Raw genomic sequence first — 23,991 nt, forward strand, 5'->3', positions numbered from 1 at the left:
TAGTATTATATATAACTGACAAATATGTATTTTTAAAAAATATTACTTATGTTTGAATAATATTGTAAGTACTTTATGTTAATATATTTCTGAATTTGAATGTAAACGTGATAAAGAAGGGAATAAGGGATTACTTAATAAATGTTTTTTTTTTGTTTTTTGTTTTTTTTTTTTACAATTAATATACAATAATTATTGATATATTATGCATTGTAGCAAACATTAAACAAATAACATTTGAATCAAATATAATATATAAAGTAACTTTAATATTGGTCCCTAAATAAAAGTTCTCTTTGATAAAGAGCACTGTTAAAAATCAAATGGCACTATCTACATTTGTATTAATATGTTAAAACACAGTAAATGAAGGTTTTTGTAACAACTTTAAATGAAATAAACATATTCTCATTTTAATAACTATTTGCCTTATATCATTTTTTTTTCTTTTTTTTTCATTCCTTATGTATATCTTGTTCTTTTCATATCTTAAAACTTGTATAGGATAATTAAATGACATAACAATTTCTATTTATTTGATATAATAATCTATAAATTTAAATAAATAAAGCAATAATTGTCTTTGGTATGAAACCTAATGAATGAGTGTAGAAACGTTTAACTTATATATGAACTCATAAATGCTAGAGAGAGAACAAGAAAATAAGTATAAAATAAAATAGCTTAAAATAAAAGATAATATATAATAAGAATTATGGCATTTATGTGATATGTACTATTCTTGAATGTTCCATGTTTTTATGCTTTCTTTCTTTTTTTTCTTTTGTTTGAGTTGCAAAAAAAAAAAAATTGATTTTTATTATTTTTCTTGTTTCACAAACGTATCAGTATTCAATTGAAATAATAACAAATGTTTAATTGGCACTAAAATTCTTCAAGGAAGATTCATGTTCATGAATTTACGTAGGACGGTTCCTATCAAATTACAACGATTATAATATTATCTTAAATTAGAGCTAGAAACTTTCTTTGTTTTTATGTTTATGTAAATTATCAATGTTTCACTAAACAATATGTTATATAAATTGTACAAGTACAAAATATACATAATATATTTCTTAATTATCTTATCATCACATCAAGATTTTTGAATTATTATAACATTTATAACATTGAACAATTGTTAATGTATTAATTAATAAAGCTATTCAAAATAACAAATCTCCTGACGTGTATATTTAACTTTCGGTTTATTTTGTAAAGTTATTATATGTGTCGATTGTAAAAATTGATAGAAAAAAAATGTACACGTGTCTATTAATTTTTTTTTCTTTTTCTTTTTTTTTTTTTTTTACCAAACATTATTAAATATCATCTCTCAAAAAACTATTTTAAAAAATCTATATCAAAATTTATTCTTGTGTTGTATAAAGACTGAAATATATAATATTATTATAGATTATTTATTTCGAATATTTGTCATGAATATTAAATATATCTTATTGCGCGTATAAAAAACAAAATCTTATTATATTAACTATTCCTCTGAATATCATAAAGGTAATAGTTTATTTTCATTCCTAATAATAATAATTCGCCAGTTTGTTTGTTTTTTTTTTGTCTTTTTGTCTTTGTTTTTTTATATCGTTTTATAGATTCATCTAGATTATTTCTATATTATAGTTATAAACGAGAAATACTAAATGTTTGTGACTAATTGTGATTAATTTGATATAATATTAAAAAAAAAAAATAAAATAAAATAAATCAATTTACTCTTTTAATACGAAAAACGAATTATTTGCATTTTACGATAAGCTTCGTATCATCAATATCTACTAAGGAGATAATGCAATATTATTCTGTATATTTATATATATATACTGTTATCCAATCACTAGCATGCAGATAAGAATTTAAAGAAAATAATAAAAAGATAAATGTGTCATGCTGGAGAATTATCTTGAATTAAATTGTCTACAATCCCACTTGTTGAAATTAATGAATTCTTTAATCCATGAGCAGGTCTTTTTGGTTTTGGTGGTGGTGTTGGTGGTTTAGTTTGATTCTCAACATCATCGTTATTATCGGTAGGCGTTGGAAGTTTATTCTTTATTCGTTGTCCAAACGATTTGTTTATATTATTAGAATTATCCGTTATAGATGAGATACGTTGTTGATCATTATTAAATTCTTCTGGCAAATTGCAATAATCTGCCTCACGAGTTTTCATTGGGAGAGGTGGAGGTGCATCATCTTCTGATGCAGTGCTATCGGTTGTTCCAACGCTATCTCTATTATTTTCTCTTCCAAATACACTTGTCTCTGAACCATTGTGCGTATTTCTTAAATAATGTTGCGATTGTCCAGACCAACGATTACTTATTCTTCGTTCTTTTTCCACTTCTGACCTCAGTGGTCGTTTTGACGTTAGCTATTTTATATATATATATATATTATAATCTTAATAAAAATGAATTCAAATGAAATCAAATAAATAAAAAAAATATCTTTAAATGTAACAATCAATTAGATTTTATGCATAATAAACCCTTGTTTGTATATTACAAAGGAAAAAAATAATAAATAGAAATTGTATCTATTACCTCTTGACGAAGTTCGAATATCGGTGTACTAGGAAAAGATGGTACCAATGATGTAGTTGATACAGCCATACTAATCTGAGAAATTTCAGCAGGTATGGTGTACCATTGACTCGTAGGTTGATCATTTTTTGTTACTGCAGATGAATCACTTTTACGTGCACTTCTTCTTTTAGATTCCTTCTTTTTGTTTGTGCCAGGGCTTGGATTACCTAATGCCTTTTGTAATGAAGCTGATGATAAGATATGTGAACGTATTGAACTAGTCCTGTAAAATGAGATTATTTATAATTATATATATATATATATATATAATAATCATATATCTTTATTTATAAACAATTTTATAAAACTTACTCTACATTATTTATGCTAGTTTCTAATAAAGAATAACTTTCATTTCTGAATGCTTGTGCTCTTCGCATAGTCACTCCTTGTGTCATAGTTTCAATTTGAAGGTCACAAGTCTGTTATAAATAATTCATTCAATTAATATTTTATTTGATGTTATTACTTTATAAAGATTTTCATAATTATATCATTAAATTAAAAACTTACTCTTTTGCCATATTTAGCTTCTACTTGACTTTTCATAGACATAAAACACTGTTCCAATCTTTGATGAAATGGCGCTAATTCAGAAGGAGCACGAGCTTTATGTATTTGTACACCAACACCTAAAAGTGGAATTTGTTCTGCTATCAAACTTTCCAATTTAAGTAAATCTGAACTTTCTTCTGAGTGGGATTCTTTATAATCAACATTAAGAAAAGCTTTTTCATAATTATCAATGCCACCCATCACTGCTGGATCCAATACTCCATTTAATTTCATACTTAAAGGATTTAATGGAAGACTAGGATCAGTTCTGTATCAAAGATATTCAAATATTATTATAATGTTAATTTAATTAATTTATATGTATATATATATAATGAAATAATTCATACCTATGTGCAACTATGAGATCTCTAAGTGCTGTATTTGTAGCTTCCATAGTTTCTATTGCATTACGAAGCGGGCTTACTAAATAAGTGTCATGAGATATAACAGGAAACCATCTAAGGATTCCTGGCAATGGATGACTTGTAACAAGAACAGTTCTTTCCAACCATAATGAAGCAAACTCATTATTATTAACACTTGTTCCATCTTTCTCTTTATCACCAACATTAGGTCTTGGTCTCGAGAATCGAAAACGTTGAACATCGTTTACTCGGTGATACCTAATCAATAAAGGTTGTTTTTATTTAAAAACAATACAATTTTGTTAGATAATTTGATTAAAATCTTAACCTTTACCTTAAAACAGCATCAGCTGTTACAGGTTTTCCACTTAAACGATGTTTCTTTTCATCCATTAATGGTTCTACTTTATTAATTTGAACATACTGATGACTAGAGTCTAAAATATCAGCAGTTGGCGGAGATAATTTGTTCATTTGCTCTGCATTTGGTAACTGATTGAGTGTTCTTGAAGAAAAATCACTGAGTCGTTCGTATTCTTTCCCACGATAAATGAAAACCTGTAATGATATGTAATATGTAACAAAATAAACAAGTTCTACATATAACGAGATAAAAGACAAATATTTTATAAGTGCATACTTTATTTTGTAGGAAAGGAGGATGTCCACGACCGTAATAAGCAACTCTAAAATATTCTGGCTCAGGTCTTAGTTGTTTGACTATACAATCATAAAATTTGGCCATTCGTCTTAATAAAATGGATAATTGTAAATAATCAAACGTCTCTTCTTCATATTGTGCAACTAATTCTTTGCAAACACTAAGAGCACATTCCCACATTTTTCCTTTGTCAAAATATTCAATCATATCGTTGTACAAAGCTTCTTTCAATTCTCTATGAGTTTGACATGATGGATATCTAAAATAACAAAATATAATTGTATTATTATTATTATTATTTTGAACAATTTTAATAGATTATTAATAATAAACTGATCAAAAGAATAAATAGATTTTATACCTGTGAGATATTAAAAGTGGTGGTAAAGGTTGATCACTCCAATCTAGTAATAAACTATGAAGCTTTAATGTGTATGCTGCTTCTGTATAATTATCGCATTCTAAATGAAGTTCGCATAATTTGTTGACATATCTATAATATAGAACATTTTGTTTTTAATATCAGTTAAGAAATGTAGTTACATAAATGCATCACAAATGTACAATATATATATATAGGATAAAAAATATATCATATTTGTTTTTGTATCTTATATTAAAGATAAATGTTCTCGTATACATACCTGATATACATTTCTTTCCTATTTATTTCCGAATAAAATTCTAATAAATTAACGGTACAGAGCATTCGATGTTCCTGAGATTCAGCATGAATAATATCACGATATTGTAATAATCTATCCATTAATTTTTCAATGGTATCCACAAATCGTAAACCTTGTTCTCGCATTGTCGAATGATCTTCGCAAAGAGAATACATTACTTGTATCCATAATTTACGAAATTGTTCATCTCCTCTTCCTCCCTCTACCTATTCAAAATAAAAATATGTTTATAATTTTATTCAATAATATTAATAATAATAGTATATATATATATATATAAACTATCTAACGTAGTAATAAAATTTGAAATAAATTAAAATGAAATGCATTATTATACCAGGATATCCAATTTTGCAATCATTTCATTTTCATATTCCATAAAATTAGCTTTAATATGTGCAGGATCACGCTTAGTATCACCATATCCTTCAACAATACGTGAACTATAAAATTCGCATTGCATCATATCAAAGAATATAGGTATAGTAGCTCTTCTTAATTCAGTCTCTGGAATTAATGCCATTTCTAATATCGCACCGACTAAAGCAGGAACGAATTGTATTTTATGTTGACCCAAATTGAACCACATTGATCGAATTTCAAATGCTGTTTCTCTGTAAAGATGTATTTTAATTATATTAGTGTAATATTATTTGATTAAACATATATATATGAGATATTAATTGAATACAAATTTAAATACCTGCGCATATCATTGTAACGCATAATAATTCGATTACGTTTAGATGGTGAAAATGTTTCAAGTTGAAGTGCAGGTTGAGTAAGAAAAGCAATTGCACAATGAAAGAAGTTAGACCAAGCTTGATGTTCAAAATCTGTGAAGAAATAATCCCTAATCGTACCAGAAAAATATCGTAACGATTTAAGAATGACACTGTTTTGTAGCATGATCATTTCACACCAATCTCCTGGAAATACACTTCTAGAGACTAGATCTTTGAATACCAATAATATTTCCATTAAAAAATCAAGTAGATCGAATTTAGTTCCAAAATGATTGATATATATTTCGTAATGGTGCTGTGTCATTTGTCTATAAATATAAAAACAATGTATATTATTAAAAATTATGGATATTTCTTAAATATTGTCTTTAATAGTATAAAATTATACCTAAATATCGCTAACATAACGGACACCAAATTACCAACTAATGGATTTTCTCTATCCATTGATATAACAGTTTGTATAATAGTTCTCAAAGCCGTCATCATAATTTCTTTAACATCGGCTATCGTAGAACCTATGTCCTTTCTGAACGTTAATTCCAAAATATCTGATAATATTTTAATACATAATTCTACCTGTATAAAAGTAAGAAAGATAGAAATAACAAAATTAGCAATGCTCGTAGTTTCAATTTTATGCGTGCAATCTACAAATATTACATTTATGGAAAATATATATATATATATATATTTATAACATTTTTTGTATTATTGTATATAGGAATCATTAAATCACAAAACATATCAAGGAGATTAGACACATTAAAATGTATTCGTCTGATATCACTTGATCTAATTGCAAATGATATTTTTGTAAATTCCTCCTAATTGGAAAAGTTACCTCTTCTGAATAGCCACGATGCTGGTTGAGTCGATGCCGATTTTCTCCAAGCAGCCTGGCTACCTTCGCCACGCTTTTTCCGGGTGTACTTGACAGTCCCTTATATACCAAAAACCAAAACCATACCAAGTACACAAAAAAGAAAAACCCTTTGTTAATTGGAGCATAATGCCAATTCTTTGTGATAATACACTATTCTGGTCTATATAGTAATTTATAATATTACTATCAATAACAACACAAACATAGCAAATAACAAAAAGCAAGAACAAGATTTACATAGTAATTACAAGTGAAAAAAAGTAACTAATTGTATAACAATATCAATTTTAGTAGATTTTCTATTTATAATATCATTGTATTATAATTCAACACTACTATGGGATTTATATAGATTGTATTGTACAATTTAAAAAGTGATTCTTCATGCTTAAAAATATATGCTAAACTACAAAGATAAAATATGTTATGCATGTACAAATAGAATCATGATTGACTAAATGGAAAGAAGTTAGAAATGTCATTCAAATTAGTATCTCAAAATTATTCATATTTTTATAAGTTATTTTAGGCCCTACTATATTATATTTATAATAATTATTATTTATTATAGTTTTATCTCATGACACATTAAACCAAAAATCCCATGCAAAAGATACTATCACCTTTTTTTTTTTTTTTTTGTAATATTTCAACAAGCAATCCCAAATTCCAGAATATAATTTAATAAGAAAAGATAATATTAATGATTTTAATATTTAGAATAGCAGAAGTATTTTTCACGATGCAAGTAAGAAGAAGAAGAAGAAGAAGAAGAGAAAGAAGAATAGACAAAGACTAATCTCATGTATGTGATTTAATGGAAATGGCGGTGAAAAAGATGCGTGGCAGAAGGACGTCAGGCTGCACGGAAAGCACATGTAATGATACCATATACAAATAGTACAGAACAAATTTGAAGTATAAATGAAAATAATATTATATGTATATATTCAATTTTAATTATACCAACCTCAGTAAATATGAATTTAAATAACGATAATGAACAAACGATAATTAAAGCACGATGTTATTATATATGAATATTAGTATTTTATCACCAAATATGATCAAAATACAAATTAGAATCACCAATTGAGAAAAATACTATTGAATACTATTATTATTTTATATTTACAAATAATTGTAACAATTTTCAAAGACATTACGTTCTACAATTATTCTATTACTTTATAATAAATTGATGTAATAATATATCTAAACAGATACCAATTTTTCTATTATTAATAATAATAATAATAAAAAAGTAATAATTTAGATTCTTTTTTATATAAACGTATGTATAATATATTTTGTTTATTTAATAAATAAATTATGATATAAATGAGTAATCTTGAAAATATCAAAAACATGATTATAACTTACCTCTTCTTTTGCTTCTAATAGATCACGAACCAGAACGATGATTTTTGACAGTAAAATACCTCTGCAATCTACATTCAAAAAAAGTGGACTATGTACAATATCATTTACTGTCATCATTTTTTGTTTTGTCAATCTTCCAGCTGGTAAAGTCGTCAATAATTCCGTTAATATTTTACTTAATTGTGTGCCACTATAAACTCGTAACAAATGAGGTATTGTCGTTGGTAAATATTTTAGGCATGCCCCTTGAACTAACAAAGTTGCATCCGTCTCGTGTCTCATAAGTTCAACAATAGAATGCAACAATTCTGTTAAAGTTAATGAAAATTCTTCCTCGTCTTGATTAAGCCTGTTAAAATATTATTAAATATATTTTCTTTCAAAATTATTATTATAACAATAACAATAAAAAAAAGTGTAATATAATGTAGCATACTCGGTAAACAATAGACGAGATTCTACAATAAATCTCATACAATATTGTAAACTTTTCATTGTTTTTAATAACAAATCACGTTCTTGTCCATCACATGTACTAGCACTATCTATTCGTTTTCTTAAAACTGCAATTAATTTTTTGTAGGCAAGAGTTGCAGAAAAACTTTCAGAAATATATAAATCTAATATCGGTTGAAAATGTTGATATTTTCTATCCGATACAAGTCCAATAATGTAAAGAAGACATTCAAAGACCATGTCATCGTAAACATCACTGTCTGAGTTACTCATCAGGATATTAAATAAGGCATCCAAAACGTCCTAAAAGGAATTCTGTATAATATAATTGTCTATTACTATTACTATAATATCTATTCTACTACTATTACATACATGTGTGTGTGTGTGTGTATATATCACATCATTTTCAATATCATTATATATATATATTAAGGATGAATATTTTTTATATAAATAAAATCTTACTTGTAAAAATTTGACTATTTCTTCTCCATCTACTTTCATCAAAGCAGTTAAAGATTCTTTTAAATCAGTATTATGTGATGCCCAATTAAGTAAACCTAATAAATCAACATTTTGTGTTAATTTAGTGGAGCAGACATTTGTTGCTATTAAAAAAGTATCTTTGTTGCTTAACGTCAATGAACCCAAAGTTGGTTTCTTCTCTGTATGTAATTCAAACTAAAGACAGAGGACAAAAACTATTATTAAAAAAATGTATTCTTAAAATATATTATTATATATCAATAATTATAATATATATATATATATATATATATATATATATATATATATATATAAATATAAATATATCTTACTAATTCTATCCTTGTTGAAGGTAATTTTAAATACGATATATCTTTTTCCTCATATTTCTTTTGATCTAATTTATAGACTAACAATTCATGTTGAATATCTTGAAGTGTTGTACCATTCCTCTGCATCAATCTAACATAACTCAATGCAAATGGTTTTTCTGATTTATCTTTGGCTTCATTTGAACTTCGATGTTTAAATGTAAATTTCAGGTGTGCTTGTTTAAATTCATCTATTGGTACAGCAATTTTAAACGTTTCACACCATCGAGGTTTATCTTCATGGTAATATATAACGCTGCGGTATTCATCAATTGGTGAAGTTCCACCCCCTAAAGTCATAACACCTGGAATAGGAGTGCCACACTCGTTGCATACCTTAACCTAATGGGAAATATATATATATAATTAATACAAAAATATCATATTTTAAATATTAATGAAATAAATGTTGTATACATACCGTAACTTCTACATTTTTATCGGTAGATTTAGTTCCTCTGCTAAATTCACCGCTAATTAAAGTTAAATAAAGATCATTCCTTACATCACCCGGTAGAATTACTTCTGGAAATCCCATTTTTCTAGCAATGGCAACATTTCCAAGTACCAAGTGAGGATTTTCATCTCTTACCTATATTTCCATTACACAATGAAAATGAAAATAATGTTTACAATAAATAATACAATATTTAATTATCAAAATAACAATCATATATACATACTTGTTTAACATCTCCTCTAAGTAATTTCAAACTTGCCCATAATCCTTGTCCACCACCAAAATTATTGTTACTATTTCCTCCACTTTTTTGAACATTAGTATCTTTTTGTGCAATGATTCTACGTAATGTACCATCTAAACTTTCTTTCTCACAACATCTGAAAATAAACAAAATAAAACCAACAAAAAAATCCTTTTTTTCAATTTTTAACAATATACACATATATGTATGCGTAATATAATATTGCGTTAATCAATAAGCAATGTTAACATTTATTATCCAAATAAATGATAGGATTGTTTTTTATTGAAAATGACGACATTACTAATTGATTTTAACTTAACATTACAATGAAGAAAATATAAGAAAACAAGATGCTTACTGTAAAAATTGAATAAAATGATGATATTCTACGTCTCCTTCTGATCTACCTGTGATGTACGGTGTAATATCCATAGCAGCCACACCAAATGGCCTTCGCATACTTTCATTACTTTTAATCTTCTGATTATTTTGTGCAATACTTGAACGACGATGATCTATTTCTTTGGCTTCCATACCTCCAACTCTAATAACGTAACAAGCTAAATAAACCTTATCTCTAGCTAAATCTCTGGAGCCTAGATCAGTAAATAATACTCGAAGATTATGCAACTGATCGATGTCTCTAGCGAGTCCTTCTTTACTCCAAGAAACAACATAATTTTCAGTGATAGCTTTCATTTCTCTACCATCGTATAAAGTTAAAAGTAATTCTACATCCTCTACCATTTTACAAACAAAATTTTTAACACTGACAAAGAAAATATGAGAATATACAGGTGTTTGGGCTTTCAAAGTTTTTTTCTTCGTTTCATTGGTAGCTTTTCTGATTCTTTCGGCAGCTGTTTCATGATGATAATACAATTGAATGGTACTTGTATTTTCTGGATTCATAACGTTCCCTTGATCATCTCGTACAACCATATCCAAGCCCAACAGTTGATTACCAGTATCTATTCTAGCTGTTGCTAATCTTTTAAGATCCTTCAATTCATCTATTGTTAATGTGCCTTGTAAAATTTTGCTTCTGTATCCTATTAATTCCAAAATTTGTTGTTGCATCGGTATAAAATGCTCCGAATGTATCTGTTATGCATAAAACTTTACAGTAAGCTAATATACTTTACGTATACTTCATTTTGTATATATTAATTGAACAATATTTAATACATACCACATACAAATGTTTCCAATGATGACCCCATTCTCTTAAAACACTAGTTATCTCATGTATTAATGTATCTACATTATTTTGATGATGTAAGATATGTATATATGATTTAGGAAAAATTCCAGTAGTACCTTTAATCTTTTTACGGCCATAATACCACTCTCCGTATTCTTCATAAATTTGTACAACATCTCCAACCGTTAAGGGTAAGGCACAAAATCCTTCCTTGCCAAAATTGTAAATAGCTGAAATAAGGTGCATAGACAAATATTAGACAAATGAATATTTTTATGATAAAGCTGATCAAGACTAAATCATTTAGATTCTTATACGATAGTTTAATACATTTCTTTTTTAATTGTGATCAATGCATTTTTTAAGGTTATAAATTTTAATTAATTTATTATACAAAGAAATAATAAATTGATGTTAATTAATGTCATTGGATATAGGAAAGAAAAATTGTTAAGATAATTGTATTAATATTTTCATGAAATGATAAAAAAGCTAGAATAATTAGAATTTAATGTCATCTTAATTTCGGGGCACCTCCCAGGACGTAATATGTCGTAATGAAAACACTAAACAAATTTCTTAGTCAAAAATTTACTTACCAACTCCTAGATGTTTCTTTATACGCTTCCATGTCATTTTGACTTAAAACTGACGTTTAGTTTATGTATATATGTATATATATATGTATATATATATTAATATAATTAAGTATTTTTACGTATACATAAAAAAGAAATTAAATATACAAACTAAGCAATTACATGTCGCCGTCGGATGTGCGCATTACGCATATAACCAAAATATTGTATTTTCATCTTAATATCTAGATAATACGATCTTTAGAAGAGCTAATACTCCTTATTCTAGATTTTATCAAGACTTATCCAAATTTATCCCCTACACGTTTTGTTACAATAGATTTCTTATGTTTCTATCAATGAACAAATACACAATTTATTCTTCCTTGTCAAATCTATATTATATTTAGTCTACGACTGTTATAAAGATTAGCAGCGCCATCATTATCATCTTATCGAAACAAATTGTATCTTTTTCTTTTGTTGTTGTTGTTGTTGTTCTATTTTTACTTAATCATATCTAACCACAGCAAAATCACAATTTATAGTTTATAGTTTAATTAGAACATTAGTGTGATTTTTAAGCATTTAAAAATAAAACAAAAAAAGAAGAAAAAAATTTTTTTAAAAATTATATTCCAGGTGGATAAAAATATTATAAATGATAAAAGTGTATGTATATAATTAAGATAAAAAAATAAATAAGAGTCACGATTTAAAATGAAATGACGTGAAAACAATAATATAAAAAAGAACGTTGTTCTATTATCATTGTTTCCTGTATTTTAAGGATTATCTTGTTAAGACTTTGTATTTTTTAAATAAGTGTTCAGATATCTTCTTTATTATCTGATTGATGTCTGTAATTTGTTATCTATAGTAGGTATTATTTTTGAATTTTTAAAGAACAAGTATCTAAGAACATTTGAAATGATATTTTTCATGTTTTCAGATCATCTTTAGCATACTATTATGATATAAAAATATTAACAGACAATATTACTATATAGATGAAGGTTATTGCAAATTACAAAGTTATCCATAATCATACGTGAGAAGTATAATCTAATTATGAATCGTGTAGATTTAAAAGTTGTCTTATTAGGAAATGCAGCGGTTGGAAAAACAAGCCTTTTAGAACGTTTTGTAAATGAAAGATTCAATGAGAATTTAGCCTATCAAAACGTAATTAAATAATTTTTAAAAATAAATATATATATAAATCTGTACGCGATAGCAAAAAATGCTAAAGTTTACAGGAATATTTTTGATATTTTTCTTCATTAAATGAGACACTGAATATTAACAATTATTTATAGACAATAGGAGCTGCATTTGCTGCTAAACAAATGGAAATAGATGGACATAATATTGTTATAGGAATATGGGATACCGCAGGTAACGAAAGGTATGAATATTACACCTCTTAATTCTATCTAAAATTGCATTAAATGATCATTTAGATATAATGCATTTTTACTAATGAATTAATTTACTATTTACATATTTCTAATAACATTACATCTTCTAAATCTTGTTTTTTTTCTTTTTATATTTCAGATATGATGCAATGACAAGAATATATTATCGCGGTGCTAAAGCTGCAGTAATTTGTTATGACGTTACAATGTCTAATACATTTCAGAAAGCTAAGTTTTGGGTAAGAGAATTAAGAGCTATTGAAGAAGATTGTAAAATATATCTAGTTGGTACAAAAACCGATATTTTATCAAATCCTGTTATAATAGCGGATCCAAGTATAGATATTGTAACGAATTATGCAAATGGTATTCAAGCGAAATTTTTTTTAACGTCAAGTAAAACCGGAGAGAATGTTGGTAAGATTATATATATATATATATATATATTTAATTGTATTTAATCTTTCGATTAAAGAGAGAGAGAAAGAGAGAAAGAGAGAGAGAACATATTTAATGATTTATTTCTTGCAGCTGAATTATTTACAGAAATTGCTACCGATTTCTTATCTGTACCAGAAAACTTACAAACAGTGGAGGAAACAATAAGCCTAACAATTACGCCTAAAACATCGCATTGTTGTTAGTCCATAAAAACAAGTACAGTATTAAAATGTTGTTTAATACTTTTCTTCTTTTTTTGTTTCGTACAATATTCAGATAAAAAAAAAAAAAAAAATAAGATAATGTAAATCATTAATATTGCATATTAATGTTTAGAAGGAAAATTTGAACGTACAATAAATTATTCTTATACGACATAATTATTTAGTAAACAAATAATTGGTATTAGAACATATTTTGTGCTTTCTTAATCATTATTATTATTTTTTAATTTTTTTAATTAGAAAGATTAAATTAATTATTTCTAATATTTTCTCTGACAAGATGCATTTTGTATATATGCATCTTTACAGTAATTGTGAATACAATTGTTTGCATTTATATATATATATAAATATATATTACAAAGTAATGTACATTTTGCTAAATAGAAGCATTAATTATTATATTTGAAATATTTTTTGTTAAAAATGTCTTTTTGAAATTTGATTTGAAAAGTTTTTTTTAAATCTTTCATAAGTTAATTAATTGATTAATTAATATTACGATGGTGCCATATTTAAGCGAGAAACTGTGAAAATTTTTTTAGATAATTTAACAACGATTTACTAACAATACAAAAAATCAATACTGTTGTTTATTATAAACAAAAGAAGTATTGTTATATATAAAGTGCAATGTTTATTTAGTACCAAATAGATATGAGAAAATATTTATTGATAAAATATTAATTAGAAATTTGGAATAAGATATATTTGCTTCTTATTAATATTTTTACTATGTTTTATTATTTTGGTCTGATGTATATGGGAAAATTGAAGCACAAATTTCCCTTGATTGTTCATAAATACCAAAAAATACAAAACCACTAATAGTAAAGCCACCCACCCTTGGAAGAAAGCCTGCGAATAATCTAAAAGATATTTAACAATCATTTAAACTATGACAAAGCATTAAAGTTATAAAAAGATGCATGACAATACCTAAGGAGACTTCACAAAATAAAAAGATATAATTTGTTCATACCCTTTAGGTCCATTAATTCGATAAACCTCTTTCAACATCTTCGATATTTTCACTTCCTTTTTATCCGCCGTAGTAGATGACAACATTATTCTAGTTTTTGCAACATCCAATGGAGTTGTAATGATCGCAGAGACTGCCACTATGAAATAAAATCATTCTTAGGGTTATACATTTTTAATAATATATTTTACTGATGATGTATATAATAACATTATTTAAGTATTGTCAAAATGAATCTCACCAGATGCTGCACCGCAATAAGCTCCTTCTAATGGTGTACATTCACGGTGTACGTGCTGTTTCCAACAAACTTTAAAATATTCCCATAATGGCATTTGTATGCATCCAAATGGCATATCTCGAAGAACAGTACTCCCATATCCACGAAATAATGTTCGTAATTTTAAACGAGACACGTCGGATAAAAGTGCTTGTCTTCTTTGTTTAAGTACTTCCACTGGTACTCGTATTAAACAAGCGACCTACAATATAATTATTATTATACGTTAATATAATTGTTATAAGCAAAAATATTTGTTTATAATTGTATCATGATATTTGTACCTTTATACTTTAATTTAATTATACGGATAAATACTTATTTTTAAAAAAATTCGTATTAAAAGTATTGAAATAATTTTGTTACCATTTCACCTAATGATGCAGCACCCATATGTATAAACGCATGATATTGTGGTAATATTTGTGGTTGTAAGAATTCTTTCAATCCCTCATAAGTAATGAAGAATAATGCAGCTGATTAAAACAAATTATTGTATGATGCTAATCATATTTGTATTTCTATTTTTCACTATTAGTTTTTGTAGAAAAGATTTACCTGCTGGGGCAGAGCCCATCATTACAGGTCCTATACCATGATACAATTGTTTGTAACCACCTGACTTCATGAATCCATGTTGACTCTGCAAACGTGTTTTCAGAGTATCCAATGGAAAAAATATTATGTCACAAATAATTCCTGCAGCAGCACCTGACTAGTAATAATACAATATTATTAAAAGTTTATATATAATTATAGCAAATAATTTTATAATTCTTTATATATATATATGTATGTTTCTCATAAATAATATTGTTAATTATTTTTATATAGTGCAATGTAATATAATAATAATAATAATAATAAAAGAAAAATTGGATCGATTATCTCTTGTGTGTTATATTTATATAATATGTATTATTTATAATAATAATAATATATTAAAAATTAAATTAAAAATGATGTTTAATACTTACGATGATAGACGTGGAAAAGAAATGTTTAGCATTTGTAATATCGTTCGATTTTACTTCTCCAGTAAACATTCCACTAAGTAAAATACTTAATTATCGGTGTATTATTAGTGAATATATCCAAATTCTGATTTTATTAGACTATTTTAAAGAGTTACTGTATCGAAGTTTTAAAAAATTAGACAATATTAAAATGATAAATTTAAAATGCATTAACATGATCGTATTGCAATAAGAAATAATATAAATAATATAATGTATTTTTCTTTCTGTCAAAATTTCTTCTTTTTGAATGCACTATTTATTTCGTAATGAAATATTTCTATTTAAGCGTTGAAATGAATGCTTGAACTTAATTTATAAATGATTCTTGTTTAATGTTAAACTCACCAATATTATTATTATATCTTTTTTCTGTTATAATAAAAATGAAAAAAGTATAAACAATGAAGTCACGTGTGCCACTACTCTACTCTATTGCAGCTACTTGCATCAATCGATTGTCGTCTGCTACCGAAGTGACGTACACATATATATTGACAATTGAGTTTCTGCAATCTAACCTACAAATTTCACTAGAGAATTACATCAGGTTTGTGTCAGTTATTTATTATCTATGACAGATGATATGAAAATTAGCAATATTTATAAAAATATTTGAATCACCGAGTGTGTATGTTGAATGGAAAATTACTAGATTAAATTAGGACATAGGGAAATTTGACAAATTTGACAATTGCATATATTAGATTCAAGTATAATCGTTGAAGTGTTTTTGGTTATAATGTCAGTAGTATTTATTAACTTATTATGTCAAAGAAATGATGTAAAATGAATTGTCATAGAAATATGATTTCGCTTATGTTACAGATATTCTACAAATTCAACGTAATATTATTGTCAACATCAATGTTTATGGCGGGAATCTCGAAATGTTGAATGTTTTTCGTTAGATATAAATATGTCGCAATCTATCTTAAAAAGCAGTTTAGAAAATGCTTCCTTCAACATCATATTTCAGGTATTATATCTGTCAATATTTGTTCTTTTAACAAGATTATTTATTTCTACTGAAAATTTTCTATATCGGTATATCCTTTTTTCATACGTAGATCACAATTCTTACAGATAATATGTCGCTGTGTAACATTTGTTCTAAATGCTTTTGTGGTACGTCATGTTGGTCAAGCAATTTTAGGTGTCATCAATGTTAGATTACTACTTTTAGAATCTATGATATTATTCTTATCCCGTGAACCATTTATGAAAGCGTGTTTAACTAATACATCAGAACATAACTGGGCTCAAGTTGTAAATTTATTATGGATGACGTTAGTATTCTCTATAATAATTATAGTAGAAATTAATTAATTGTATTGTTTTCTTTTAAGACTATTGATTAAAAGTATTAATTAATTATATTTTTCCAGAGTACCCATTTGTATTGTAATGTCTTCTCTCTTTGGATATATTTGGCTCTTTCTTTTATCAACTTCTGAAACTTTACCTCCTTACTATACATTTGCAGTATGGGCAGTGGCATTATCATGCATTATAGAATTATCATCTCTAATTGTACAATTAGTTGCTAATGCATTCCTTTTTGTAAAACTAAAAGTAAATGTGCCTTTACATTTTTATATTTGAATTTATGTTATGTTATAAACATACATATACATATATATATAATTTTATTTTCAGGTTGTATTAGATACGATCATGATTACTATTCGTACTTTAACGTTTGTACCATTAATACTTTACTATCCAGAAAATGCTTTGTTTGCTTTTGGCATAGCACAATTAGTTGCAGCAATATTTTATACAACTAGTTATTATTCATATTTTCATTATTATATTAATAATATAACTAAATTTAAACAAAAAAGAAGAATGTCTTTGAAGGATAAAAATGATGAATATATCTCAACAGAGTTTCCATTTCGAACAATAAAGGATTTTTTGCCAGGTCAATTAGAAAATAGTGTATGTATTTTTTTTTTTTGAAAGATTTTCTTTTTACCTCTTTATAATAAAAATAAGAAAGACATTTTCAGGATTCATATTTAGATAAAAAATTAACCATATTGACATGGAGTTTCTTTAGACAAGGAATTTTAAAACAAATTTTAACAGAGGGTGAAAGATTAATCATGACAGTTATGCCAGTACTCTCATTTACCGAACAGGTTCGTATTTCATATTAACAAATATTCTTTATTTATATTACATTTTATTATGATATATTGCATAATAATTACTATTATTATTTGAATATTTAAGGGCACATACGAGGTCGTCAATAATTTGGGTTCTTTAGCTGCAAGATTTATTTTTCGTCCGATTGAAGACAGTGGATATTTTTATTTTACACAAATGGTTAAAAGAGATAAATCTTTGTTGGAACAAAATCCAGTAAGTATATAGAAACTTGTCAAATAAATTTATATGAAAAAAATAAACACAGAAATATAAATAAAGAATAATCAATTACAATTTGCAGACAAAAATTCAAGAAAGTATAAGCGTCCTTACGCATCTGTGCTCAGCCGTTACATCTATTGGCTTAGTAATTTTAGTATTTGGACAATCTTATTCAAGTACATTACTTTGGTTATATGGTGGTGCAAAATTGATATCAAATTTACCAGTTCTTTTAATGAGAGCGCACTGTTTGGCTATATTATTATTGGGTATTAATGGTGTAACTGAATGTTATACCAATGCAACAGCTGACAGTACTACTATAAATAAGAACAATTTAATTATGATTTATGAATCAGTAGCATTTCTGGGTGCATCATATTTATTTGTTATTTGGTTTGGACCTGTCGGTTTTATACTTGGAAATTGTTTTAATATGAGTCTAAGGATTGCGCATTCAATGGTATTCATTAATAAACGTCATTTAGGTGCAACTCAAAATCCTTTACTTGGACTAGTACCAAAACGAATGTTTTCTATTACATTACTATTAGCCGCAGTTATCACAAATTTATCACACGTAAAGAAATTATTTCCCAATTTCATAAATAAGAATTAAAAAATATTCTAATCAAATTGTTATTAACGCATTTTTGTGTGTGTATTTTTAGGTCTATTTCTTCCCCGATGAAAAAATGCTGCATTTGTTAATTGGATTGATAGCATTTATAATGGTACTTATTGCATGGATTTATGAACATTATGAACTAATTAAACTTGGTGGTAACAAGTGGTATGAACGGAAGAACAAATATAAAAAGAATGATTGACCTTAAATTCCCAAAGTGTAAATAATTTATTAGTACTTGCATCCTTCTCTTCTGTCAAAATGAGATTGTGGTGCAATTCAATAATATTTCAAAATCATAATCATAATAATAATAATAATTTCTACTTCCTATACTTGGAAAGTGATGATACTGTTTGTTATGATATAACTGGGCACGAAATTATCTTCCTTCTTATGTGTATAAGAATAAATAACAAAATATATCATACTTTTTAAGATATCTTAATTAAAAACAAGGCCAAAGAGAATAATATTAACTTGCGACATGTTTATAAATTGCACCAACTACTGGACCTTGTCGTTGAATAAGACATTTCCTATAATAAATTGAAAGTATATATTTTCAATTTAATATATACACTTCGAAAATATGCATGAAATTTCTAAATACATTAACTAACGTATTATCAACATTACCTGTTATCATTTTGAATAGTGACGATTGGAAAAGTTGAAGAAAATTCTAATTTAGCAGCTTGATCCGCAATGGCTGCTATAATACCAGCGCTATCACTTGAGGCATTACCTTTGACTGAAAAATATATATAACAAAATATTCTTATTAGTATATACATTCAAAATAATATGCTATTATAAGAGAATAATTTGTTTGATAACGTACCTCCTAAACACAATCCTGCACGATCAACCAAAATACAACCAATTGTAGTTTCATTGTTTTTTCTAGAAAAACAGTGGAGAAAAGAATACTTATAAAATAAGACAAAGCTGATAACTCAATAAACTGACAATGAGACTTATTACTGTGTTGTTTGTTAAAAATCAAAACAAAACACTTGCACACACAAAAATGCACAAACAATTATAACAATTATGAAGTAATATTTGATAACTTACACTTCGTCTAAAGTTTTTTCAATATTCTTTTCCATAATGAAGTTTTTCGTTAGCACAATTAAAGAAAATCACAAAAATAATAACGACAAGTTGAGAAAATACTTCTTAAATATCAATTTTTGTGTGTATACGTCGCCATATTACATTTACCTAACATAACCATACATCAAACATGGCGACTAAACATAACCTATAAATCATACTAATAACTGTCAAAAAGTTTGAATGAACAACCATCGAAGAATCGTGCGCACAATGTTACGTTGATTTATGTAATCACTATTTTTATATAAATGCATTGATTATTTAAATTAAAGCATTAAAAACAAATATGAACGTGCGTGCTCGTATTTTTATCCACAAAAATAATGAACATGTTTTAATTAGCTGTCAATAATTAAATATAACATTGTAAAATAAGTAACAACATAAATTAACGCGTATCTAATAATCGTTAGTTTTTTTTAAAATTAATACAATATTACATAATGCGATAGCATTTATTTTATTAAAAATTATAAAGAAATCAATGCAATAACTGAAGTTAATAATGGAAACAATGTCTAACCAGAGCACAATAAATATTGACATATCACGATTACCTTTAGATGTAAGTTGATTAAAGTTAGTTAATTAATTAATTGTAATTGTCAATGTTCATTAATACAATGAATGAGTATGAATGATATATGTGATAATAAAATATATTGCTGGAAATATTATTTAAAAATTTGTTCAGGCAAATTCCTTATATTAACATTTCTTGATATTTTTCCTATCAACAGGTAATTATACATATAATGTCATATCTATCTATATCGGATAGAATGGCAGCTAGATTGGTTAATCGGACATGGCACGATGCATCCCTTGCCACTGAATTTATAGATCAAGAATTAATGATTTTTGGTCCACCACGAATAGATCATTTGTATGACGTATTAAATATATTAGAAAATTCTTCTCGACCATTTTATAATTTCATTTTTAAAGAAGTGGAATTGAAAAGTACGATGTCTCTTTGGAGACAATATGGATCTTTTATAAAAAGTCTTCATCTGGTATAATAAATCAGTTATTAAAGACACGATATTAAAATGATCTATTTAAAAAAATATATATATATATATACATTCCTAATTAATTGTATTTAAAAATGTAAGTGATAATGAAATAATATTGTTTGCAGTTTTGTTGCGATTTGAGTGAAAAAACACTCATTGGGATTCTGAAACATTGTAACAATCTAAGAACGTTACACATCAGTTCTTCTCGAGAATGTTTTATGTCTGGCAGATTTTTAGACGATGACAGTGATATAAAAGAACTCTTGGAAAAATTGAAATTTCTACATGAACTTAGTCTTACTTATAATCGATATTTAACAGATGCTTTATTTAATCAATTTATTTCAATATGTCCTAATGTAAATACGCTCAGTTTAAAAGGATGTGAAATATCTTTTCATTGTGGCTTGTTTAAAAAATTTTATCCTAACAATAATGTGATTACTTATGCCTCAGAATCAGTATTAACATTTTTTAATATTTTGCAGTATATTACTACTTCTGCAAAACAATTGAAACATTTAGATTTTAGTCATACGCTTATAGATGGAACTTCTTTAGCAACTCTTTCAAAATTGGAGGATCTTAGATTAGAAACGTTAAAGTTGCAACGATGTAATCAATTAACTATCGTTGGAATTCGAACATTGACGTATCATCAAATTAATTTAAAATTATTAGACATTAGTTTTTGTACACGAATCACAGATGTTAGTTTAGTACTTATATGTAAACATTTGAAACAATTAGAAAGTTTAAATATAAGAAGATGCAGGGCAGTCACAGATAACGGTATACAACATATACAATTACTAAAAAATCTCCGAGAATTAGATATTTCAGAATGCGAACAACTTACCTCCAAATGTATTACTGATGGGCTTTGTAATGAATCATTCAATAATTTACAATTTACTGACAATGAAATGGATATAGAAGCAGAAAATATCGATTTTAACAAACAAGAAGCAGACTGTTCCACAAATAATGACATTCGAAATGATCGAATGTGGAAGCTTTCTGTAAATGCTTTGAATCTCGATGAATCATGTACTACATCTATAGTTAAATGTTTTCCAAATTTAAGATATCTCGATGTAGGCTATTGTTTCATAGCTATTACAGATATTACAATACAGGTACTGAATCTATCATATTGAACTATTTTTATTTCAATTAAAAACATGATTATTTATTTTTTTTTTATAGTTACTTATATTAGTAGAATATATGTATGTTTATATTTTTCAGAACATATTTGAAAAACTTATATTCTTACGAACATTAAAAGTTATTCATTGTGACAGAATAACAGATGCTGGTTTGATGGGTATTGATACTAGTGATAACGTAGATATACAATCTCTACAAGTTAATGTTATCGAAAAGCCATCGGAATCATTATTAAGAATCAGTTTACGATCAAGAGCAGAAGAAGAAATAGTATGCGATGCTAATAGAACGTCTTATATTAAAAATTTATTGAAGAATATTTCAACTTCGTCACCTTTAACAATGCCTGCATTTAGTTTGACTCGTTTAAAAGGACTTAGAGAATTAGATTTCTCAGGTTGCACTAGAATAACTGATGTCAGTTTGAAACATCATTTTGCTTTTATAGAATTGAGAATATTAAGTCTAAGGAAATGTTGCCAGGTAAAATATTAGAAATTATTTTCTTCCAATATTGTTATTTACAATCTCAATTTTAGATTAATCTTATGTATATTACAGATAGAAAGACTAGATATGTATAATTGTATGATAAAAAGCTTAAATGATATACTTTTTTTTTTTTTTACAAACATCGTTATGTTTCAATTATTTTTTTTTCAGATAACACATGTTGGATTAGAATATGTAGCAAAAAATAACCCTGCTATAGAAGAATTGGATTTAACATTATGTTACAATATATCAGATTTGGGTGTTTCATATCTTGCTATGTATTTACATAGATTAAAGCGTCTACACCTCCAGGTATACTAATTATTAAAAAATTTCAATATATATATATATATATATATATATTGTTTCATTTTATATCATTCAAAATTAAATTAAATACTATTTAATATATTGTATTTATTTTAATTTTGTTTACTCTTTAAAGATTTTTAACATCTATAATTTTGTTTGTTTTCTTTTTTTCATTAACAGGGTTGTACACAATTAACAAATCAAAGCTTAGAATATATACGAGACAATTGTAAAAGTCTTCAATATCTAGATATACGACATTGTAAAAAAATAACAACTTTTGAAATACGTAGTTTGCCTTTTTTGCACATTGAATGCACACAACCAACAGAAAACAATTTGTTGTTGGATAATGTGCATGTACCAATACCACCACCTATGTATAAATAATATCTTTTTTTTTTATTTTCAATTTTATACTTTCAATCATTGACAACGTATATATATGTATATATATATATATATTCTATATTTTTATGATTAAGAAATTGAGATATATTTAAATGAAATTAATTTGATGTATTGTTAATTATTAGTCAATTAATTAATTAAAGTAGGTAGACTAATATTTTTAATAAAGTGTTTGTAATGCTTTTGATTTATGTATATAGTTTAGATGAAATTAATGTACAAATTTAACAAGAATGGAGATGTGAAACAAAAAAAAAAAAAACGGTACTTATTTTCTCTTTATTTGCCTTTTTCATTATTTAAAAATCTATAAAAAGCAAATAATACATTAATTAATTAAAAATGAATATCTTCAAATGTACATATGTACAGGCATAATT

The 23,991-nt window shown here is 26.1% G+C and overlaps 6 protein-coding genes and 1 long non-coding RNA gene across 12 annotated transcripts; 4 read left to right on the top strand and 3 right to left on the bottom strand.

The window, feature by feature from the left end:
* Positions 1 to 42: 42 nt before the first annotated feature.
* Positions 43 to 12,018, bottom strand: mbc (dedicator of cytokinesis protein myoblast city). Of its 2 annotated transcripts, XM_015320161.2 has the most exons (22): positions 11,721 to 12,018; positions 11,110 to 11,351; positions 10,276 to 11,021; positions 9,894 to 10,050; positions 9,632 to 9,802; positions 9,172 to 9,552; positions 8,819 to 9,034; positions 8,331 to 8,653; positions 7,895 to 8,243; positions 6,470 to 6,568; positions 6,014 to 6,204; positions 5,583 to 5,933; positions 5,217 to 5,493; positions 4,838 to 5,085; positions 4,555 to 4,686; positions 4,173 to 4,452; positions 3,867 to 4,090; positions 3,515 to 3,790; positions 3,123 to 3,432; positions 2,922 to 3,031; positions 2,568 to 2,832; positions 43 to 2,395 (listed from the first exon to the last, which is right to left on the bottom strand). In XM_015320161.2, the coding sequence occupies exons 1-22, from the start codon at positions 11,755 to 11,757 to the stop codon at positions 1,907 to 1,909; spliced, it is 5,874 nt and encodes a 1,957-aa protein (XP_015175647.1). In that variant the 5' UTR covers positions 11,758 to 12,018; the 3' UTR covers positions 43 to 1,906. The 2 variants fall into 2 exon arrangements, with proteins under 2 accessions (XP_015175647.1, XP_015175649.1); XM_015320163.2 differs by lacking the exon at positions 6,470 to 6,568.
* A 380-nt stretch (positions 12,019 to 12,398) lies between these two features.
* Positions 12,399 to 13,859, top strand: LOC107065991 (ras-related protein Rab-24). The gene is made up of 5 exons (XM_015320171.2): positions 12,399 to 12,578; positions 12,652 to 12,884; positions 13,019 to 13,107; positions 13,260 to 13,537; positions 13,652 to 13,859. The coding sequence occupies exons 2-5, from the start codon at positions 12,771 to 12,773 to the stop codon at positions 13,762 to 13,764; spliced, it is 594 nt and encodes a 197-aa protein (XP_015175657.2). The 5' UTR covers positions 12,399 to 12,578; positions 12,652 to 12,770; the 3' UTR covers positions 13,765 to 13,859.
* Positions 13,619 to 16,534, bottom strand: LOC107065990 (mitochondrial S-adenosylmethionine carrier protein). The gene is made up of 7 exons (XM_015320169.2): positions 16,412 to 16,534; positions 16,025 to 16,109; positions 15,606 to 15,762; positions 15,414 to 15,523; positions 15,009 to 15,249; positions 14,768 to 14,906; positions 13,619 to 14,654 (listed from the first exon to the last, which is right to left on the bottom strand). The coding sequence occupies exons 2-7, from the start codon at positions 16,091 to 16,093 to the stop codon at positions 14,519 to 14,521; spliced, it is 852 nt and encodes a 283-aa protein (XP_015175655.1). The 5' UTR covers positions 16,094 to 16,109; positions 16,412 to 16,534; the 3' UTR covers positions 13,619 to 14,518.
* LOC149031550 (uncharacterized) lies at positions 15,698 to 15,922 on the top strand. Its single transcript, XR_016177659.1, has 2 exons — positions 15,698 to 15,839; positions 15,882 to 15,922. It is a non-coding gene; the product is annotated as an uncharacterized LOC149031550 (long non-coding RNA).
* On the top strand, positions 16,473 to 19,503 carry LOC107065989 (man(5)GlcNAc(2)-PP-dolichol translocation protein RFT1). Of its 5 annotated transcripts, none has more exons than XM_015320167.2 (9): positions 16,473 to 16,613; positions 16,892 to 17,042; positions 17,134 to 17,352; positions 17,452 to 17,638; positions 17,723 to 18,007; positions 18,079 to 18,210; positions 18,305 to 18,436; positions 18,525 to 19,025; positions 19,117 to 19,503. In XM_015320167.2, exons 2-9 carry the CDS (start codon positions 17,017 to 17,019, stop codon positions 19,273 to 19,275), a joined length of 1,641 nt encoding a protein of 546 aa, XP_015175653.1. In that variant the 5' UTR covers positions 16,473 to 16,613; positions 16,892 to 17,016; the 3' UTR covers positions 19,276 to 19,503. The 5 variants fall into 5 exon arrangements, with proteins under 5 accessions (XP_015175653.1, XP_015175651.1, XP_089031745.1 ...); XM_015320165.2 differs by having other exon boundaries at positions 17,150 to 17,352; XM_089175619.1 differs by lacking the exon at positions 16,473 to 16,613 and adding an exon at positions 16,620 to 16,807.
* Lamtor5 (Late endosomal/lysosomal adaptor, MAPK and MTOR activator 5) lies at positions 19,283 to 20,328 on the bottom strand. Its single transcript, XM_015320173.2, has 4 exons — positions 20,154 to 20,328; positions 19,918 to 19,979; positions 19,713 to 19,827; positions 19,283 to 19,612 (listed from the first exon to the last, which is right to left on the bottom strand). The coding sequence occupies exons 1-4, from the start codon at positions 20,186 to 20,188 to the stop codon at positions 19,549 to 19,551; spliced, it is 276 nt and encodes a 91-aa protein (XP_015175659.1). The 5' UTR covers positions 20,189 to 20,328; the 3' UTR covers positions 19,283 to 19,548.
* A 33-nt stretch (positions 20,329 to 20,361) lies between these two features.
* LOC107065988 (uncharacterized) lies at positions 20,362 to 23,878 on the top strand. The gene is made up of 6 exons (XM_015320164.2): positions 20,362 to 20,763; positions 20,939 to 21,214; positions 21,343 to 22,359; positions 22,472 to 22,876; positions 23,057 to 23,200; positions 23,381 to 23,878. Exons 1-6 carry the CDS (start codon positions 20,704 to 20,706, stop codon positions 23,588 to 23,590), a joined length of 2,112 nt encoding a protein of 703 aa, XP_015175650.2. The 5' UTR covers positions 20,362 to 20,703; the 3' UTR covers positions 23,591 to 23,878.
* The last annotated feature ends 113 nt before the right edge of the window (positions 23,879 to 23,991 follow it).

This window comes from Polistes dominula, unplaced genomic scaffold (assembly GCF_049000335.1).
Source record: "Polistes dominula isolate Pdom_NZ unplaced genomic scaffold, Pdom_raw_medaka contig_17, whole genome shotgun sequence".
Lineage (NCBI taxonomy): Eukaryota > Metazoa > Arthropoda > Insecta > Hymenoptera > Vespidae > Polistes > Polistes dominula.

What these genes read in the sequence shown, in the direction of transcription:
- LOC107065989 (XM_015320165.2), top strand. Translation starts at nt 16,983, where the DNA reads ATGTCGCAATCTATCTTAAAAAGCAGTTTAGAAAATGCTTCCTTCAAC. An exon ending in CTTTGTTGGAACAAAATCCA is followed by an intron (nt 18,437 to 18,524) that starts GTAAGTATATAG and finishes TACAATTTGCAG; the next exon opens with ACAAAAATTCAAGAAAGTAT. An exon ending in TTATCACAAATTTATCACAC is followed by an intron (nt 19,026 to 19,116) that starts GTAAAGAAATTA and finishes GTGTATTTTTAG; the next exon opens with GTCTATTTCTTCCCCGATGA.
- LOC107065988 (XM_015320164.2), top strand. Translation starts at nt 20,704, where the DNA reads ATGGAAACAATGTCTAACCAGAGCACAATAAATATTGACATATCACGA. An exon ending in TTATAAAAAGTCTTCATCTG is followed by an intron (nt 21,215 to 21,342) that starts GTATAATAAATC and finishes TATTGTTTGCAG; the next exon opens with TTTTGTTGCGATTTGAGTGA. An exon ending in TAAAGCGTCTACACCTCCAG is followed by an intron (nt 23,201 to 23,380) that starts GTATACTAATTA and finishes TTTCATTAACAG; the next exon opens with GGTTGTACACAATTAACAAA.
- Lamtor5 (XM_015320173.2), bottom strand. Translation starts at nt 20,188, where the DNA reads ATGGAAAAGAATATTGAAAAAACTTTAGACGAAGT. An exon ending in GAAAAAACTTTAGACGAAGT is followed by an intron (nt 19,980 to 20,153) that starts GTAAGTTATCAA and finishes CTGTTTTTCTAG; the next exon opens with AAAAAACAATGAAACTACAA. An exon ending in ACTATTCAAAATGATAACAG is followed by an intron (nt 19,613 to 19,712) that starts GTAATGTTGATA and finishes AATTTATTATAG; the next exon opens with GAAATGTCTTATTCAACGAC.
- LOC107065991 (XM_015320171.2), top strand. Translation starts at nt 12,771, where the DNA reads ATGAATCGTGTAGATTTAAAAGTTGTCTTATTAGGAAATGCAGCGGTT. An exon ending in GATACCGCAGGTAACGAAAG is followed by an intron (nt 13,108 to 13,259) that starts GTATGAATATTA and finishes TTTATATTTCAG; the next exon opens with ATATGATGCAATGACAAGAA. An exon ending in TAAAACCGGAGAGAATGTTG is followed by an intron (nt 13,538 to 13,651) that starts GTAAGATTATAT and finishes TATTTCTTGCAG; the next exon opens with CTGAATTATTTACAGAAATT.
- mbc (XM_015320161.2), bottom strand. Translation starts at nt 11,757, where the DNA reads ATGACATGGAAGCGTATAAAGAAACATCTAGGAGTTG. An exon ending in ATCGTGGCTATTCAGAAGAG is followed by an intron (nt 6,205 to 6,469) that starts GTAACTTTTCCA and finishes ACTTTTATACAG; the next exon opens with GTAGAATTATGTATTAAAAT. An exon ending in ACTAGCATAAATAATGTAGA is followed by an intron (nt 2,833 to 2,921) that starts GTAAGTTTTATA and finishes CTCATTTTACAG; the next exon opens with GACTAGTTCAATACGTTCAC.
- LOC107065990 (XM_015320169.2), bottom strand. Translation starts at nt 16,093, where the DNA reads ATGTTTACTGGAGAAGTAAAATCGAACGATATTACAAATGCTAAACAT. An exon ending in GATGGGCTCTGCCCCAGCAG is followed by an intron (nt 15,524 to 15,605) that starts GTAAATCTTTTC and finishes TGTTTTAATCAG; the next exon opens with CTGCATTATTCTTCATTACT. An exon ending in CTGCATCATTAGGTGAAATG is followed by an intron (nt 15,250 to 15,413) that starts GTAACAAAATTA and finishes ATTATATTGTAG; the next exon opens with GTCGCTTGTTTAATACGAGT.